At 33.9% G+C, this 19,722-nt stretch overlaps 1 protein-coding gene across 2 annotated transcripts in view; it reads right to left on the bottom strand.

Moving 5' to 3' along the window:
• The window catches only part of LOC145673234 (uncharacterized), a 41,156-nt gene that overhangs the window by 9,081 nt on the left and 12,353 nt on the right, over positions 1-19,722 (bottom strand). For both annotated transcript variants that reach the window (XM_081742730.1, XM_081742731.1), the window contains exons 4-5: positions 10,369-10,440; positions 4,681-4,812 (exon numbers count right to left, since the gene is read on the bottom strand). In XM_081742730.1, the coding sequence (XP_081598856.1) occupies positions 4,681-4,812; positions 10,369-10,440 (204 nt within the window). The remainder of the gene's footprint in view (positions 1-4,680; positions 4,813-10,368; positions 10,441-19,722) is intronic.

Raw genomic sequence — 19,722 nt, 5'->3', positions numbered from 1 at the left:
TTGTATTCTTACTTAATTTTTAAGGAATTACGGTTCCTAGTTTTCATCAACTATTTTTCAAGTAACTTTGCAGGGCAATCATTTTTTGTTCTTGATTTCAAAAACATTTTTTTTCATCTCGTCCTCTCCAGTTTCTTTTTCAGAGCACAACGGGGAAAAAACTAATTCGGAAGAAGTTTCTCAAATGATCTTCATATTTAAGGTGTACTGCGATTAAAAATGTACACATACATTACCAAGAAAAGGCTTTCTATAAATCTTAGCGTGCATTTTTTTTTTGTCTTCCCTACATATTAATAAATCTAAAAATAAACGGTTGTTTTCTTCTTCTACTACATTAATCTTAGTTTTATGGTGAACGTTATTAAAGAAATTTTATAGAAAATAAGTTTTCGTTTTCATAAATAAAAAGTACATTATCCATGATCCTATACTACAATTCTTCAAAAATTCCGATTTAATTTGACGAATATTATTGGCTAGAAACAGAGACGAGTATTACCAATGGTCAAACCATTTAGCTGAAAATATATCTTATTTTTAAGTTTAGACATTGTATTCAAGCTTTCAGAAATATAATGATTTTTTCTATTTCCAATACCGCAATTTTACACATTTTTTTAAAAAAAAAAATCCAGATACCTGAACTCTCAAACCCTGTACGTCCACAACCCAGAATAATACAATTTTGCAGTTATTGAAATTAACCAACAGACATTTTTTTCGACATACTATTACTTTAGTAATTATTTGAAATCTTCAAATTTTCTAAAATATTTTACAAGCCACTTGACTAAAGACAGGCCAGAATCATTTTCTCGAGTTGTTACTGGTATTTCTTTCTTGTAGGGTTTTGAGTATAGTATTTTGAAAGTGTTCCTAGTTTTTTTTTTTTTTTTCGATTCTGGATGAGTCCTGCCATCTGAGCCTCCTAGGGTAAATGACGCTAACAGTGTTAAGTAAACGGTATAAATTACGCAGTTCCTCGTTATGAAATTTTCGCTATTCCTCATTCCCGTCCCTCTTGGGTCCGAAAATTCCGTCTCTGGATTTTATTTTCAAATACTTTTAGTCTGCGCTCTTCCCTCAAAGTAAGCGACCGTGTTTCACAATCGTATAGCACAATAGGCGTAATTGTCGTTTTATACATTTTAAGCTTCAAATTCCTCGATACTGAATAATAATAATTCTTTGCTTTCAGTCGATATTTAATTTCTTTGTATACGTGTAGATATTGTTTTGGTCTCTTAACGTTGATCCTAGATATTTGAAAGTATTCAGCTTGTCAAAAGTATTATTTAATATTTAATAATCCATAATTTCCAGTATTACATTTAAGCGAATTTCCATGTGTTAGTTTTTTCTGCATTAATTTTTAAACTGTGCCCTTTCAGGCATTTAATAAAGGTTCTGCATTTCTTTCTATTGCCTTCATATAATCTCCTATCAGATTTACATTATTAGCAGAAGTCGTAACTTGGTGAGTGCCATTCAGCTCTAGGCCCTGGATTCTATCCTTGATTTCCTTATAGCACACAAAATGTTGTAAAATATTTTACTTTTATTAGAAACAGCTAATTTATTTATTAGAAATTACTTTTATTGCATTCCTCCTCCCAGAAAGGCGTAAACGTTAATGGCCATTTTTTCAGCGCAATAAGGTTTGCTGATGATATACCAGTGATAGCGGAGAACGAAAAGGACTTGCAAGAAGCACTTTCAAATTTAAACGACCAACTGGGAAAAAAACATGCAAAATAAAGATAAATAAAAAATCCAAAATGATAAAGTGCACAAGAGCAGGGCAGGAAGTGGCTAAATGGAGAGAAAATCGAAGACCTTAAGACGTTCCCCTATTTAGGAAGTCCAATATCCTCGGACTTAAGTTCCAGAAAAGCACAGGCTTAACAAGCATCTAATATAAAAAGAGGACTACTAAGATCAAAAAATGTGTCGTTGGACGTTCGTAAACGATTTATTAAGACCCTGGTATGGAGCTTGGCGTTTTACGGACTAGAGACTTGGGCATTGAGAAAAGCTGAAATATCCAAGCTGGAAACATTTGAAATGTAGTGTTGGCGCAGGATGCTTCTCATATCATTGACCGAAAGAAAAAGGAATGAAGACGTAGGGCCTACTAAAGAAAGCTAATAAAAGACGACAGATCATGAAGATAATAGGAAAAAGAAGAAACAGCATGCTTGGTCATCTGATTCGGCACTCCGATTGAATCACTGTGCTGATAGAGGGAAAGTCAGAAGGAAAATTAGGAAGAGGAAGACCAAGGATAAAATAGCTAGATGCAGTGAGGAAAAAGAGACCTTATCAAAGTATAAAACAGTTCTCCCAGGGGCGAGAAAAGTTTTAAAATTTCCATTTTGCCCACCAACCTATGGTTGAGGTGAACAAGAAGATATTTCGCTTCCTTCCCCCCCTCCCCCAAAAAAATCTGCAGTACGTAATAACTGAGGATTTAAAAATATAAATCAATTAAATAAAGTGTCAATCAATTAAAAAAAAAAGAAAGCGCCTTCATTACACAAATAAGATCACATACAACGCCAGTACACAGCTTGAATTCTTCTAATCTTCATTTCATTGCTACTATTTGAAAATAAATGCTAATCCACGCTGAAAAAATAAGAAATTTTCTCTCCCAAAATTCCCGTAATACAGAAATAGTTTCGAGATTCTTGTATGAGACATATAAGTAAACAATATAAATAATTTCCTTTCCCAAATTCAGTGGCAAAGCGTAGTATGAGGCTCTGAAGCCGGGCCTAACCTGTTTTCTACCGTATTTTTCTTTATATTTGATTTCTTATAAAATAAAGTCAATACTTCAATATTTCGTTTTTTTCGGTAACAAAATAGTAGGCTGGAAACACTCGGAGTCCCTTCCGTCTGAGCCTCACAAGCTCGCTACACAGGTTTACGGGCTGTGCTGCTCAGGGAGCAAAGCTATTTTCTCTTGAGATTGCATGCATTGTTGGGAAGTCGCCTCTGGGAGTATAGTTTTAACATTGAAGGTATCTTTCAATGCTAATATGTTATAAAACGATTTCTTTAACACAGAGTAAGAAGTTTCTAAGTAGGATTATGTATTTCTGTCAGTGATAACTTGTTTAATTTAGGTATGTGCTCTCAGGAGTTATTCAGAGTAGCTGTTTTTCTCCTACCTGTGGCCTGGTCCAATGCAAGTCTGATACATTAAACACATGTATAAATTTACAAACGCTAAGGTAAGGATAAAATAATTATATTTGTGTGTAATTTTAATTGAGTTTTCCATTTCATAGAATCAGTAATGTATTTACGATTTTGTTTCGAGCGGCTTTGGTAACTTTATTCCTGGAAATGTGAAAATTCTGTAATATATAAAAAACAATAAAAATTTGCGATAAAATTTCGGTGGGTGCTTTAGCCCGGTAGTCACCCCCTTTAATAAGTCGTTGCATAGAATACAATATTAAATATCTTGCTTTGATCCAAATGAAGTTCCTTCTGAGCATTGACATTTCTCCTAAAGTCATTATCACGTGATCAGAGCGTCATTTCAGATTTTACTTGGGGGGGGGGGGGCAAGACTCCTTGATATAAGTAAAATTTCGCGTTTTAAACTGACTTTCTACTACTCTGTTGATAAAATCTATATAAATCTCAAACGCAGGGGGCAATTGCCCCTCCCTGCCCTCCTACATGATACCCCTGCACGTGATGCATTTACTAAATGCAATAGTGTACTTATTTTAAAGTGGGATATGCAAGTAACAAAGACTTATCCAAGAAATTTGACAGCTAACTGTAAGAATGTGTTTTCTTTTTCACCCTCTACATTTTAAAATATGCAGGAAATAAAAGCAGCAAGTGAAGAGGAAATTTCCTTCATCACCTCTGCAAATTGCAGACAGAAGAAAATTTGAACTGCACTTCAAAATATTTGTAGGAGCTAAATAGGAATATTCCATTAATACATATTGGGTGTTTTCCTCATGTAAATATTTGTTGAATACTACTACTACTACTACTACTACTACTACTACTACTACTACTAATACTAATAATAATAATAATAATAATAATAATAATAATAATAATAATAATAATAATAATAATAGACTACTTTCCGTTTACTTTTGCTTGTATATTCATTCTTTCTTGTTAAATTAAACAACAACAAAACTACTATGATGTGTAGACCCTACATGCACATAAACTCAACTCTAAACAGTTTTAGAAATACAACTAAGAAAGTTCTTTAAAATGAGTAGATTTGGTAGTTTTTAAAAAGTCAATAAGGAAAATAGAATTCTGACTATAATTTTACATTTTTTCTTATGATACATTAAATGTTATTTGTATTATTAGTTTGTCGGGCCCTACTTGTGGGACTACGCTTCGCCATTGCCCAAATTTCCCTTCTGAACCCACCACTGATAAAAGCGTCAAATTAAATAAAATTACTTTACAAGAATGACACTAACTACGTTGTTCGTCATACGATCCTACACACTATTTTCTTTTGTTCTTTGTAAAGCATGAGAACTCCACCATATTGTATTTGAAGGTGTATAATGGAGGGAGAAGTAACTCCTTAGCTTTAATATTCAAATTAATGAATTAATAATAAAAAGAAACTAGATGTAACATATTACTATATTAATTGATTATAATAATTACCCTAATTTCTTCCACAATTGTTTGATTATTATCCAAATGGATATTCGCTAAATCATCGTGCCCAAGATAGATGGCTGCTTTAGTTTGCCCAAAGGACGGTATTCCAGGCCTTGTTTTGTGCACAACAGGAATCTAGAGGAGGAACAAGAAACACAAAACGATGTAGTCTTTACAGTAAACTTTTATAATGATTTGTCTATTATGGTTACATTAATTTGTTTCCAGAACCAAAAACATATTTTTTGAGATTTATTAAAAAAACGTAATGTATTTCTGCACGAAGACTATTCATAATAGCGTATACACAACAGAAATTTAAATACATACGGTAGTACATTATATCATATCAAGGCACGAATTTACTTTATAAGTCTACATTGCCAAGTACACTTGCTTTAATATCCTTTCTTTTATAGACTAGCATGGGTATTTGAAATTAAGAGACAGATCTAATATATCTACATCAAGCATATCGTAATAAATTTTAATAATGTCGAACAGTTTACTAGTATTTGAGATATTAGTGAAATCACTTTTTGAATTGCTTTTTAACCAGTATACTAACTAACTAACTAATCCTATGGCCTATGGAGCCCGGAAATTTAATGCCGCGTTTACGAAAGCTCTCCATTGACTTATATCCTTAGCAAACTGGATCCAGTTTCTACTTTGTATTCCTATTTCTGCGAGATCTATCTTCCCGTCTACGCCTAGATCTTCCTAATGGTCGTTTTCCGATTGGACTTCCAGTTAAAACTTAGAAAGTGTTTCTACTTTCTTCTATTCTTGCTACATGGCCTGCCCACCTGACCCTCCTAGATTTGATGACACTAACAATGTTTGGTAAACGGTATAAATTATGTAGTTTCTCGTTATGAAGTTTCCGCCATTCCCAATTCTCATTCCTCTTGAATCCGAATATCTACTGTATTCGTCTCAGGATCTTGTTCTCAAATACTTTCAGTCTACGTTCTTCCGTCAGAATAAGCGACCATGTTTCGCAACCATACAGAACAGGCATGATTATCGTTTTTATATATTTTAAGCTTCATGTTCCTCGACAGAATTAGCGACGATAAAATATTTTGAACTGAATAATAACACAAATTCCTTGGTTTTGGTCTGTTAATAGTGATCCTAGATATTTGAAAGTATCCATTTTATCGAAAATATTATTTGATATTTTAATGCATTCATAATTTGCAATATTACGATCCCGACGAAATTCAATTTTAACCAGTATACAGTATTTTAAAGTCAGTACATTTATTATTTGTAAAAAGGAGCAGAAGAGTATACAGCCAGGCCCGTATCCAGGGGGGTCTAGGGGGCCGGGCTACCTCTAACTTTTTGCTGCCCCCTAAAATTTTCACGGTGGGATTGAAAATGAACTATAATATGGTTGTATCGCCCCCCCCCTAACTTCAGCCAGGCCCCCCCTACATTTTTGGGCTGGCTACCGGCCTGTATACAGCTAGTATGGAGTAGAGGATTCAATTTAACATGACATAATCTCTTTCATTTCCGGGGACTATGAAGGATTTTTCGTTTTGAAAAAACTTCACAAAAATTTAATGCAAATGACAAATATGTTAATGCAGCTGTACCTATGGAATCTTCATGCGACATTAAAGTTGTAATTTATTATTTACTAGCATATATTACCCGCTTCGCTGGGTTGAAACAAATAATTTAAATGCACACTGATATTGCTCATATTGGATCATTTTAATGTATGTCATCTCTCCTCATCCCCCAAGTGTCAAGGCTGAAAATGGACTTAAACAGCATCAGAAGTGTCACTGTTCATTTCGACGACCGCAAAAACTATAGATTTAACAGTAGTATCTGTCATTTTTGACTATATATATATATATATATATATATATATATATATATATATATATATATATATTTCCCACACCCCATGTTGCGGGCCATGGCATCGGAAGTGTCACCGTTCATCTCAGCGACCTCAAAAAATATGGATTCAGCACTAATATCAGTTATTTTCGATTATTTTTAAATATCTCTTCCTCCCCTCCCCCAAGTTGTGGGTTTGAATTTGAATTTAAACGGGATTGAAAGTACCACTATTCATCTAAGGGACCCAGAAAAAGTATAAATTCGACACTGATAGTGGCCATTTTCGATCATTTTTATATATCTCTTTCTTCCCCTTCCCCAAGTGGCGGGACTGACTTGAGATTTAAACCTGATCGGAAATGTCACTGTTCATCTGAATGATCCCGAAAACTATGGATTAGACACTAATATTGGTCATTTTCGATCATTATTATATATAGCTCCCCTCTCCCTCCTCCATGCTGCGACACACAGCATCAGAATTGTCACTGTTAATCTCAGCTACTCCTAAAACTATGGATTCGACACTAATATTAGTCATTTTCGATCATTTTTAAATGTTTATCCTCCTCCCCAACTATGAGGACTGAACTTGGATTCAAAACAGCATCAGAAGTGTCACTGTTTCTCTCATCGACCCCGAAAACTATGGATTAAACTCTAATATCGGTCATTTCTGATCATTTTGAAATTTCTCTCTCCCCTTCCTCTCGTACGTTGCATTGTCAAACTGAATAGCCTAAAGCAATCCCTGTCCCTAAACTCATGTATGTTGAAAATTTGATTGAGATCGGTCGGGTGGTTCAAGAGTGATGAAGTCACAAAGGCAGTCATTTTTATTATTTTTTTACATATATCTCCCCCTCCGCCTCCACTACGTTGGCTCGTCAAAGTGAAACGATAAAAAACTCCCAAGCCCGACCCTCATATATGTTGAAAATTTGATCGAGGTTGGTTGGGTGGTTCAAAAGTTATTCGGTTTTATTAGTTTTTATTTATATGTCCCCTCCCCTCCCCCTCCCCTAGGATCTACCGTTAAAGTGAAATTGCAAATATCTTTTCAGATCCGAACCTCATGTATCTGGAAAATTAGATTGAGATCGGTCGGATAGTTCAAGAGTCATTAAGTTACAAAAATAGTCACTTTCAGTCTTATATAAATTGATTTTTATATATCTCCTCTCTCCCCCTCCCCTAGGTTGCACCCTGAAAGTGAAATGACGAAAACATCCCAGGCCCGAACCCTATCTATGTTGAAAGTTTGATCAAGATAGGTCTGGTGGTTCAAGACCTATTAAGTTTAATTTATTTGTATAGATTTCTCCCCCTCCCCCTCCCTTAAGTTCAACCGTTAAAGTGATATGACAAAAACCACCCCAGGTCCGAACCTCATCTATATTGATTTTTTTAAATATCGGTCGGGTGGTTTAAGCGTGATGAAGTCACAAAGACAGTTACTTTTATTTTTACTTTTTTTAACATATATCTTCTCCCTCTTCCTCCCCTTCGTTGCATTGTAAAAGTGAAATGAAGAAAACATCCCACGCTCCAACTTTATGTTGAAAGTTTGATCGAGATCGGTCGTGTGGTTCAAGAGTTATTAAGTTTTATTCATTTTCATATATTTCCCCTTCTCCCCTGCCCCTCCCCTAAAATCTACCGTCAAAATGAGATGATAGAAAACTTCCCAGGTTTGAACTTCATATATGTTGAAAATTTGATTGAAATCGATCGGGTGGTTCAAGAGTTATTAATTCACAAACATAGTCACTTTTATTTTTATATTTATTGATTTTTTTATATATTTCTCCCTCCACTCCCTCCCCTACGTTGCTCCGTCAAAATGAAACGATAAAAATCATTCCAATCTCAGTCCCAAACCTAATCTACATTGAAAATTTGATCAAGATCGGTCTGGTGGTTCAAGAATTATTAAGTTTTATTTACTTTTTTCTATCTCCCCCTCCCCTAAGTTCTACTGTCAAAGTAAGTAGCTAAAAACACTCCCAGGCCAGAACCGCATCTACGTTGGAAATTTGATCGAGATCGGTCGGTCGGTTCAAGAGATTAAGAGTCACAAACATAGTCACTTTCAATTTTATAATATAGAATGAATATGACACATGACCTCAGGAATATTACCACTAAATTTAATTACAAAAGTTCAAACAAGTATTTTAATTTACAAAATTATACATTCCCAGACACATATTAATCTGAAGCTTAAAAAGAAACAACGATATTCATGAATACAATACAAAATGTAGAGATGCATTACATATTAGAATAATGAATTCAACTAGTTATAGGCACAAAGAGTGTTAAATACAGTCTACTCAAAACGTATAACGATCTACCAGATAAATTAAAAAATTATTGTAGTGAGTACTGTATACATTGAGTATATATTCAGTATATAGTGAGTATATGAAGCTGATTGTGAGTAACTATCACGCTATATGATATTTTCCTAATTTTGTTGTTAATGTAAATTACATATATAATGCATAAATATATGTATAAGTTCCTGTTCATGTATTCACATATTGTATTCTCGTTAATATCTTATGCAATATTCTAAATTTATATTATTATTTCGTGTATTTTCTGTGTACATGGAAAGAATCCTTATATTTTCAAATTCAATATCTTGTATCGCATACTAAATTTCTATTGTTGTTTCGGTATTTTCTGTATATGTGGAAAATATCCTGTATATTTTCAAATTCAATATCCGACACAATATACTAAATATCCATTGTTGTTTTGAGTATTTTCTGTGTATATGCAAAATATCCTATTGATATTTTTCCTACTTATCTACATTATGTAGCTAATTATTCTTTATTTGAATTAGAGTTTTTCTGTATGTGTGTATCTGTTTGCTTAATGCATTGATGGATATTTAATGATGACCATTTCTTTCTATTTCATTGTTTTCTTTCTTTTATTCGTCTCTTTTTAGTGTATGACAAGCATATATTGTCATGTTATATTATTGTTCAAATATGTACGTACATAATGGTATTGTACTGCCCCTTAATGTGAGCGTTAGCTCGTTGGGGCCAATGGAAAGTGTAATTATTAAAGTTATTAAAGTTATAATTTGTTATATCGATTTTCTTTTATTAATATAATATGCCCCAACTTAATATGTCCCATTAAGCTTCCATCAGTACAGGTGCATTAACTAATCTATCATCTGTATTGAACTATTGAGCCTTTTTTTTTTTTGTCATTAAAAAGAAAAAGAAAAGAAAATATATAGAGAAGAGATATGCAATATGGTACTTATGGTCCATGTTAAATTGAAACACTTAATTTATTCTGTAACCTTCTTAACTGCATTTTCCCAACTGAAATATTTCCCCTGGTAGTTTACTTCTACAAATTTCCAGTAAATGGAAGATTACTGTGGGTTGAGTAATGAAGTACAAAATCATAGGAAAAAAACTATTTACGTCGCTAGTAGCTGGCCTGGAAGAACAAAGATCCAATAAGAGAAGGAATATCGAGGTTTAAGTTCCTGTTAGTCCAGCGTCCAGGTTTTTACTATATTGTTCCAATTAGAGCATTTATTTTATAGATGCTATTCACTATTCTCCAAGTATTTGCTAAACACGTAAAATATATCCTTATTGGCCAATTTGTCAATTCTATTCACAAAATGTACTGACATGTTAAAGAGACTGTCTTTTTACAATTATAGTAATACTTTTCTGTTTATTTATTTATTGTTGCATTTTGTCGTTAGTCGTTCTTATTCATTAACTTGATCATAAACGAGAAACTATTTTAAATTAATTAGAAGTAAACACGTACCACTGGATCCTGTTTCGTTAACATAAAAGTAAGGGCAGTGTACTCCTTGCAAGTGAGATCGACGATATCTAACTGTAAAATAATAATAAAAAACATAAAAAGGTTTATATACACGAATTTAAATCAGAACTAAAACACAGATACGGCGTAAAGTTAAATATATTGTAATGTTTTCTTGTCTATAGGGTAGAGCAAAAGATGGTACACGAGTGTTTGGGCTTTCCCATCACATTTTATTATAAAAGTTAGCCTCTTGAATACAATATCTTACAAATAGTACAAGTTTCTTCTAATCTTTGGAGGTTTGTTGCTGAAGTTTAGAGGAGCCCAGTGACCATGCGTCTTAGGGCGTATAAGATAAATGCCTCAAAATGACCGTGCGTCTTAGAGAGAGGAGTTGGAATCCTCAATGACCGAGCGTCTTAGAGAATTTGGTGATTAGGTGCCTCTCAATGACCGAGCGTCTTAGAGCGTATAGGAAGGGTAGCTCTCAATGACTAGGCGTCTTAGAGCATTGGTGGTTTGATCAATCAGGCGAGATTGATGTCTTCTATGGCATGCTCTTCTCTTTTATACCAAAATGTTGGTGATAGCTTGCCTCTGCGTCACTTGTCGAATGTTGACGATGATGGGCGAGGTCTTCTTTGTTGCTGTTATCTGTAGAGTGTTTGTTTATTTCAAACACGTGGTGTACATAGGTAGAATCGCATAATTACATCCAGCATAGAGTGAAGATACGTGGAACCTTACGATATATTCAATAGATAATAAATTTTAATATGAGTTAACTCATGCTTTCAAAAAAATGTTTTTGTATTTTATTGTATTCCCTATTTAGAAAATTGCCATTTTCTTTCTTCTGAAGATAATAGCTTATTTAATGCCAGTTTATTTTACATAGAGATATCAAATAGAACATGTCATATTAATACAAAATTAGGTTCAGGTATTTCTATATGTACGTACACTGGTTAAAGTAACATAGAGCGTGCATTTAATCGAAAAACACAACACACAGGTACGCCTTGCACCACCTTGTGCATAGTTAAATATTTATTGTGGAATATATTGTGTTTATGCAAATAATCGAAACACACCAACAAAATATAGCTTACCTGATTAATACTCAATTAGGCTGTACTGCTTGAATTTGTCGCGAAATTGAGGAATATAACGCTTCAATTGTTTCCAGAGGAATACTGGTAATTCTTAGTGGATTACGACATTCACTTGCATCAGCGATGACAGAGGAAATCTGCGCTAACTATTCTAAAAGTGACCATAGATGTTCAATAATGTTGAAGTCAGGATACTAAACGGGCCATGGGGGATGTTAAAGTCCATCCTGATGTTCCTGAAACCATGCCTAAACAGGTTTGACGCATTGTCATCTTGGAAGACTACATTGTTGTTAGAGAATAGATAGTCATCTAAAATGCCCACATAATCACCAGCAGTAACTTGTCCTTTGGAAATATATAGGACGAATGGAAAACTATGAAATTATAGCGAACACTAGCACAGAATCGCCACCATGTTAAACGGTAGAAAGTAGACGGTCCGAAGTATACGTATAGATCTTTTGTGGGCGCCTGCCAGCAAAATCAGATTTGTTTTTGGAAGCAAAGACAAAGATGATTTATCGAACCATGCTTCCAGCCATTGGTGGTCCATGTCTCATATTTTCGATAGCATATATATATTTCTCGCTATCGCATTAGTGACGGTCAACAAAGGCTTCGAAATCGCAATCTGACCTTGGATGTCGACGTTATGCATCTCTCGTCGGACGTAACTGTAGAAACAGGTCGTTCCAGCTTCTGATCGATTTGGTTCTCAGTTGTGCCATATTAACTCTAGGTTCTCTTGAGAATCCTTTTTCAATGTTTGATGATTCCCCTCGCCTAGTATTGGTTTCTGTTTATTGTTCCTCTTCTCTGATTATGTGTTGCCACCAGGCGTCTATCCCATGATCCCCTGTATACTGTTACTCTCGATACACCCAGTACACTTGATCTAACTAACCGCGTACGCAGAAGTTTCCCTCTTTGAAAATCGGAGAGGTCTCCAATTTTGTGTCATTATTGTCTGACCTATTGCATGCACGAATCCGTACTACACTGCCTTGCGTACTACACGCAATACAACAGTAACACAAGCAGTCACAGCGTGTAAATGTCCAGTGTTACACAAAGATTACGGATTACATTACATAAAAGTTTCCATTATTTTTATATATCATGCTAGAGCATCAAAGAAAACTAAGTTTATAGGAAAGGTTTTCCCTTATTTATTTTTTCCGAGCAGTGGAGCACTCTTATCAAAACCTTTTAAACTGAAGTATGCGAGTTAAAGATATTAAGTTGTTTCTATTGGGTTTGTGCGATTGGGATTTATCCGATTGTACGTCTGGTGGGAAATCATCCTCTGCAACTCAACAAATATGAATAGAAGTCATGCGTATGATGTCATAAACACCTACATGTTCCGTAAACAGACTGGGTGCATAATCAGTGACGATACACTGTATAGTTGAGCAGGGTCGTATGGAAGTGCACCATGGAGAACATATCTTTGTGAGTGTTTTTTTTTTTTTTCTGTTTGTTCAAATTGGAACATCCTGCACATTTACGCCAAGAGAGGTAAATGAATGCGCCATATGCAGCCAGTTTGTGAAGTTTTGTGTCCGCAACATATTAAAAATATTAGCCCTGCGGCCATCGACCAACAGCGTGTTTGGATGAGCACCTCAGGAACACGGTGGAAGCGAACACTTGGAAAAGTGCTCGTACAACTGCAGACAAGTTAGGCATTATTATTATTGCCTCCTGGCGTAAATGCACCGGCTAAATGTGCAGAATGTTCCAATTTGAACACATACGTCATACCACTGTCGTTCGGCAGCTCCACCCAATTGGTAAGGTGAAAAAATTGTACCCATGTTTACCACATTAATTGACACCGGCCAAGAAGTGTTGCCGTTTGGAGGTCGGTGGCTCCGTCCAATCGGTACGTTGATAAAGTTGGATTCATGGGTGCCACATAAATTAACATCGACAAGCAAGGATCTGCATCTAGAAATGTGTAGTTCTCCGAGTATGAGAAATAACCGGAAGGTTTCCTGCCTTAGATTGTCACTTATGATGAAAAGTGGATCTATTACGACAATGTTGAACATCAGGTCAGAACAGTGAGGGAATCGTGACCGATGTTCAGCACGTTTACTCAAATCACTCCTTCATTCGCAGAAGGTATTGGTGGCCCAGAAGTCTGGTGGTCTACGGTGAAGGGGATCCATCCAGTCTTTATCTGTCTTGGCGAAACCATCATTACAGATAGTGTTCGGTGATAAAGTTGAACTCATGGTTACCACATTAGTTAACACCGGCCAACAAGAGTTACTGTTTGGAGGTTGGTGGCTCCGTCCAATCGGTACGGTGATAAAGTTCGACTTATGGGTGTCACATAAATTAACATTGGCAAGCAAGGATCTCCGTAATGGTTCAAGAAAAGTCGTTACTGATTTTCCTCCGAAATTAAGAGAAAATTCATGGTTTTCTGAGATTTGTAAAATCTAACATGCTTAATTTTGTAAAGATGTTTTAAAGAATATTTAACTTTTTTGAGTTTAATAATGAGCTCTGGTGTTTAATGTGTATATAGATTATTGAATCATCTTTAATTTGCAATCCATCACGTATAAAGGGGGTAAAAGGGGGTACAATTAACCCCATGTTGCAAATTTACATGTACACGCAAGCCAATTTTCCAATATAAACCACAAAAAAATTTTTAATTATGACAAAACTCAGTGCATGTTCTCTTTATAGTATTGTGAATATTCCGCAACTTGGGGTTAAAATGTGCCAAGAAGGAAAGTGTGAATTCACACTACCCCTCTTCAAATTCAATACTATGTGCTACGATAATTTTCATCAAAAGTGTTCGATTTTGGCATAATATGTTGTACTTTTTTTTTTTTCGGGATTCCCGATCATATTCTCTGCAGGAAGTTAAATCAATAAAGAATGAAATAGTAGATTTATTCTCGTACTCCTTCTCCCTGATTTCTTTTAAAGTTCAACGATAAATTTTCTAAAATTCATTTAGTCTTGATACAATATAATGTACATTTTCTTCGACTCTTTTCCGTAATCCCCAGCTGAAAAGTAAACTCCCTTCCAATCCAGTTTTTTTTTTAAATATGTTCTATAATAAGTAGTAAATATTATTCGATTTTAACACAAAATGGTGTATATGTTTATTAATGTTTTCACGTAATCCCCACTCTTGCAATTAAAGTCAATCAACTATCAGGACTCACTTAACCACTCCCCGTTGGAAATTTAAATAAAAATTTTACGGTAACTTTCGTAAAATATACAATTTTGTTGAGTATGTTCTAATTTCTTCTGAGAATTTCCAATCGTCTCAAGTGCTTGCAGTTGAGGTGGGACAACAATCAGGGAGAGGGTTTTGTATAACATATTTTCTTGGATATTTATTAATCACTCTCAGATTTTTATAGAACATTGTGTGTGTGTTATATCAGATATTGGAGATACTGTTATAATTTGAGGTTGAAATTAGTGGGAGGGAGGATCGGTCGCTTCAACAATGCACAATATCACTATACTAATGCCACATTGACTTGATCCCTAGTCTTCCGTTGCAAGCGCTGCTATCGGCTGAAGGAATTCCACTCGCTTTCTCTCGCTTAGCAACAGCTGAACTCTTATTGGCTCAACGCGTGGGTGTGTGAGGGTGTGAGCTTTAGTTAGCATTTTTGCCACGGCTCAAGACATTTTGGCAGCACAATAGTTAGAAGTCTGAGGTACTGAAAAGATCGTTGGAATACAGAAGGTTCAAGTTTTTTAACATGAAGTTTAACTATTTTATTGTTAGCAGTAAATAGAAAAGAATCTGCATTAGCTGTGTATACTTTTATATATTTACACATATCACTTATCGGATGATAACATAATCAATGTATTGAGCCATATTTTTCTTCTATAATTTGGAATTTTTCAGAGAATTTTTTTTACTAGAACTTAATTTAATTTCTTCCAACATTAAGAAAAAATTATTACAGGAATTTTATATAATTTATTCTATTTTTTAAAGACCTTTTGAGAAAATTCTTACGGGAATCTGACATAATTTCTTCCAATGTATTAGAAATGCTTTAAGAAAATTCTTAGCGGAAATTACTAAAATTTATTTCAAAATATTTTAAATATTTTGAAAAATTTCTAAGAGACATAATTAAGTTTCTGCCAAAATTGTGGAATTTCTTCAAGAACTTCTTATGTGGTTACATTGGCTACGTATACATGTAACATATCTCTTATCAGATGATAACATAATCAATGTGTTGAGGCATATTGTTTTCTTCTACTATAATTTTGAATTTTTCAGAGAAAGTTCTCACGGGAATTTAATTGAATTTCCTTCAACTTAAATAAAAACTTACAGGAATTTTACACGATTTATTCCAAAATTTTAGATTTTTTCCAGGAAATTATTACTACAAGTAGATATAGTATCTTCTTAAAATGTTGGAAATCTCTTATAGAAATTTTAATAATTTCTCTCAAATTTTGAAAGTTTTTTTTTTTTTTTTTTTTTTTTTTTTAGAGAAAATTCTTATCGGAACGTGAGACAATTTGTTTCAAAATATTGGAAATATTTTGAAAAAATTCTTAGGGAACAAAATTTAATATCTGGCAATATTGCGAATTCCTTTAAAATTTCTTATGTAATTGCCTCTAGAATTTGAAGGAAACAATATGGACAAATGCACTAATTGAAGCGAACATTAGTAAAGCTTCTAGTATTTAACTCGATTGACATGCGTATGTCTGTCCATCTGTTCCACGTTAACTCTCGTAAAGCTTATCCGATTTTGATGAAACTTGGTATGTACCTTCCTTCGAGTTGCAGAATTAACCCTATTATTTGGGGTTGAAATCTATCAAGTATAAGGCAGAAAAAGAAGGTGAAATTAACCCCATATTGCAATTTTACACATGTACATGAAAGACAATTTCCCAATAAAACCCACGTAAGAATATTTCAATTATAACAAAACTTAATGTATATTTTCTTCATGGCATTGTGAATTCCTCTCAACGTGGATTTAAAATCTACCAAGAATAAAAACGTGAATTAACCCTCCCCTCCTCCAACCGAATTTCAAACATGTTCCACGATAATTTTCATTATGAAGTATTTTATGCACATATTATTTAAGGCTTCCCAATTATCCCCTCTGCAGGGAGTTAAAATCAGTAAAGAATAAAGTACTGGATTTACCATCCTGCCCTTCCCTCCCCCTCTATTTCTTTTAGAGGTCAATGACAAAATTTTCTAAAATTCATTAAGTTTTCACACATTATGTTGTACACTTTCTATGATTCTTTTCCATAATCCCTTGTGATTGGGATTAAAATTACTTAAAAATGAGCAGTGAATTTAGTCCCCTCATGTGATATGGATTATCTCGCCTCCCAATTAAAAAATATGTTTCACTACAATTTTCGTAAAAAGAAAAAAAAAAAAAGACTAAACTACGACGCATATTTGCATATTTTCTGTAAAAGAAAAAACGATAACTTTTATTTATTCCATTGTGACACACTATGTTATGTGACAGTTTCACAACATTGTAAAGTATATTAAAGAACATAGCAGGTTGCTTTGTGTATAGTTAAAACAGAATTCATATTCAACCGAAAGTTACAGTGTCCCTTTAGGGGATGCAGATAGTAACATCGGTTGTGATGATAAATAAGTAGATGAATATTTCCTTCATTCCACGTTTTTATTTTATTTTATTTATTTATTTATTTATTTATTTATTTATTTTTGTTAGTTTTATGAATCAGACAACGTTGCATGGGCTGAAATCAATGAAGTTTGAACAGCTCAAATCTACATTTACTACAAAAACGATATATATCAACAAGAACACGTTGGATAACGCAAAATATTATTCGCCTGGACAACAGATAATTCAAATGTATTAACGAAACTTAGTACATATTTTTAGAATAAGGTAATAAATAAAAATATAAATTTGTTTTGGTAATAAAAAGAATGTAATTCAGTTATCCACTCCATAAAATTGGGAGATCTTTGTGATTATTTGTTGTAGTATTACTAGTGCAACATTTCAATACAGATATAGCAAAATTTAAGTAGGAAAGAAAGTAAAAATAGATATTTTTGTTAAACCAAACTAATAGTAGACGTGAACTAAAATATTTTGTCAATCTAATTATTATATCGGTGTAAATTGAAAATAAGCACACAGTCGAAAGTTAGGAGTAACAGTGCCTCTCCTTGAAAGGTGAGCCATAGAAATCAATTTACGTTTACGGAATGACTTAAATATAATGAAAATTTCTGTACAGATAAAGAACATGGGGACATCATAAAATTCCTTTACATTAGTTTTCTTTCTTTCAATAAGTGCGTTAATGTAGTTTTCTCTTGGTTCATGCGCAGATAATTGCTTAGAGATATGCCTTATTTGCCTGTAGATTCACATGCCTCCAATTTAAAATAAATATTTTCAGGGCACTTTTTTTTTCTTTTTTTTTTTTTTTTTTAAAGAATTCGATATCTATAGAACATGGTGGATATTTTGTTAAAATTTACAAACATACTGATATACCTTGGAGTTAGTGGGAGAAAAGAAGAAGGATCCCTTGCTTCAACAATTCAGAGCATCACTAGCAACATCATCTAATAGACATGCTGAATTATCTGTGGCTAAGGTATCTTTTTCTTTTAGAAAATATTATTCGATTGTTTTTAGTAAAAAAAAAAAAAAGTTTTAAAAATTATTTATTTTATTTTATGTATATATTTATTTGTTTTATCCTAACGTTTTGCTAGCTTTTACGTGACATGATGGAAGCAAAGATGTTTGAATAATTGAACTTTGTTTGAAAAATGTAATAAGAATTGTACATTTTGAATCTTAATTTATAACTAAAAAACAAATCCCAAGATAGAAAAATAATCCTAGATAAAATATAGGGAAGATAAAATAAAATTTTAATACAAGCTAGAATATTCAGTTTTTCACTCTATAGAAATTTCTAAATCACTTAATCTATTATTTCTAAAAACACCTTAATTTAGAATACATAAGGGTCTTATTTGAAAAAAAAAAAAGAAAAAGAAAGAAAAATGTATACATATGATTACAGAGATACAGTGTGCCAGCAAAGTAATGGTTGAATTTCAAATTTTTGAAATTCATTCTAATAAAACATAGTACCAACATCCTGCTGAAAAGCAATCCAAAAGAGTCTTTAGATGATCGTTTCATTATGTACTCAACTAATCATAGAAAAATGACGCATGAAATCACTTATTCACTCAGAATACTTAGGAAAAGGCTTAGTATATTCCTAAGTTTGACTGTGTGATTCTCATATAAAGCGAATCGTCTTATGGTAATAAATAGCCAGTAAATGGAAAATAACATTCATAATAAGGAATTAACTTTAAAGAAACTAACAATTTGTATAAATAACATTCTAACAAGTTACATGAATTGCTTAATTCCAAAAAGTCTTTTGTCCCCTTTTTTGGAGTGCGGTTTTTTCTCATTGTTTATGATTTGTTAATACAACATCTGCTCAGAAAGTTGAATTACGTTATATTGCTCACGGTCGTAAAGTGCGCCGCATACCGCGCCGGACAGGTCAAGATATATCTGAACAAGTTCCCAAGTGACGACGCTGTGAGTGTGTTTATCGTGTGTAAACAGCACATTGCGCGATTAAAACCAAAACTGGATACCAAAATTGAACAGCGAACGAAAATGCTGTTCTGTTTCAAACTTCTAAAACCAAAGAAAGAGACTCATGAAATGTTGATAACAGTTGACGAAGAACGTTCTGTCACGTTGAAGAGTGTTTATGATTGATTTAAACGTTTTCAAGAAGGGCAGGACACAGTGAGAAATGCCCTCCGAACTGGCTGGCTTGCAACTGCATGCACCGCGGACAACGTACATAAAATAAAGAAATTTTTGACCAGGTTCATCGTGTGACAGTGCGGATAATAGCGGAGGAAGTGGAAATTGGTCGTGAGACGGTCCACCTCATAGTGACCCAGGATTTGGGTAAACGTAAGCTTTGCTCACGACTTGTGCCCCACGCTGGAACAAATGTAACGTCGTCTTGACGCATGTGGAGACCTCATCGACATAGCGGATCGAGATCCAAATTTTTTTGAAAATCATCATCACGGGTGACGAGACCTGGTGCCTGAGGTAAGATCCCAAAGGCAAGCTCAAAGTATGGAATGGCGGGGTCCAGGGTCGCCGAAAAGCAA

The sequence above is a fragment of the Thermobia domestica genome, chromosome 16 (genome assembly GCF_964235325.1).
Source record: "Thermobia domestica chromosome 16, izTheDome1.hap1.1, whole genome shotgun sequence".
NCBI lineage: Eukaryota > Metazoa > Arthropoda > Insecta > Zygentoma > Lepismatidae > Thermobia > Thermobia domestica.
The sequence above is the reverse complement of the archived record's forward strand: the minus strand, read 5'-3'. Positions and strand labels throughout refer to the sequence as shown.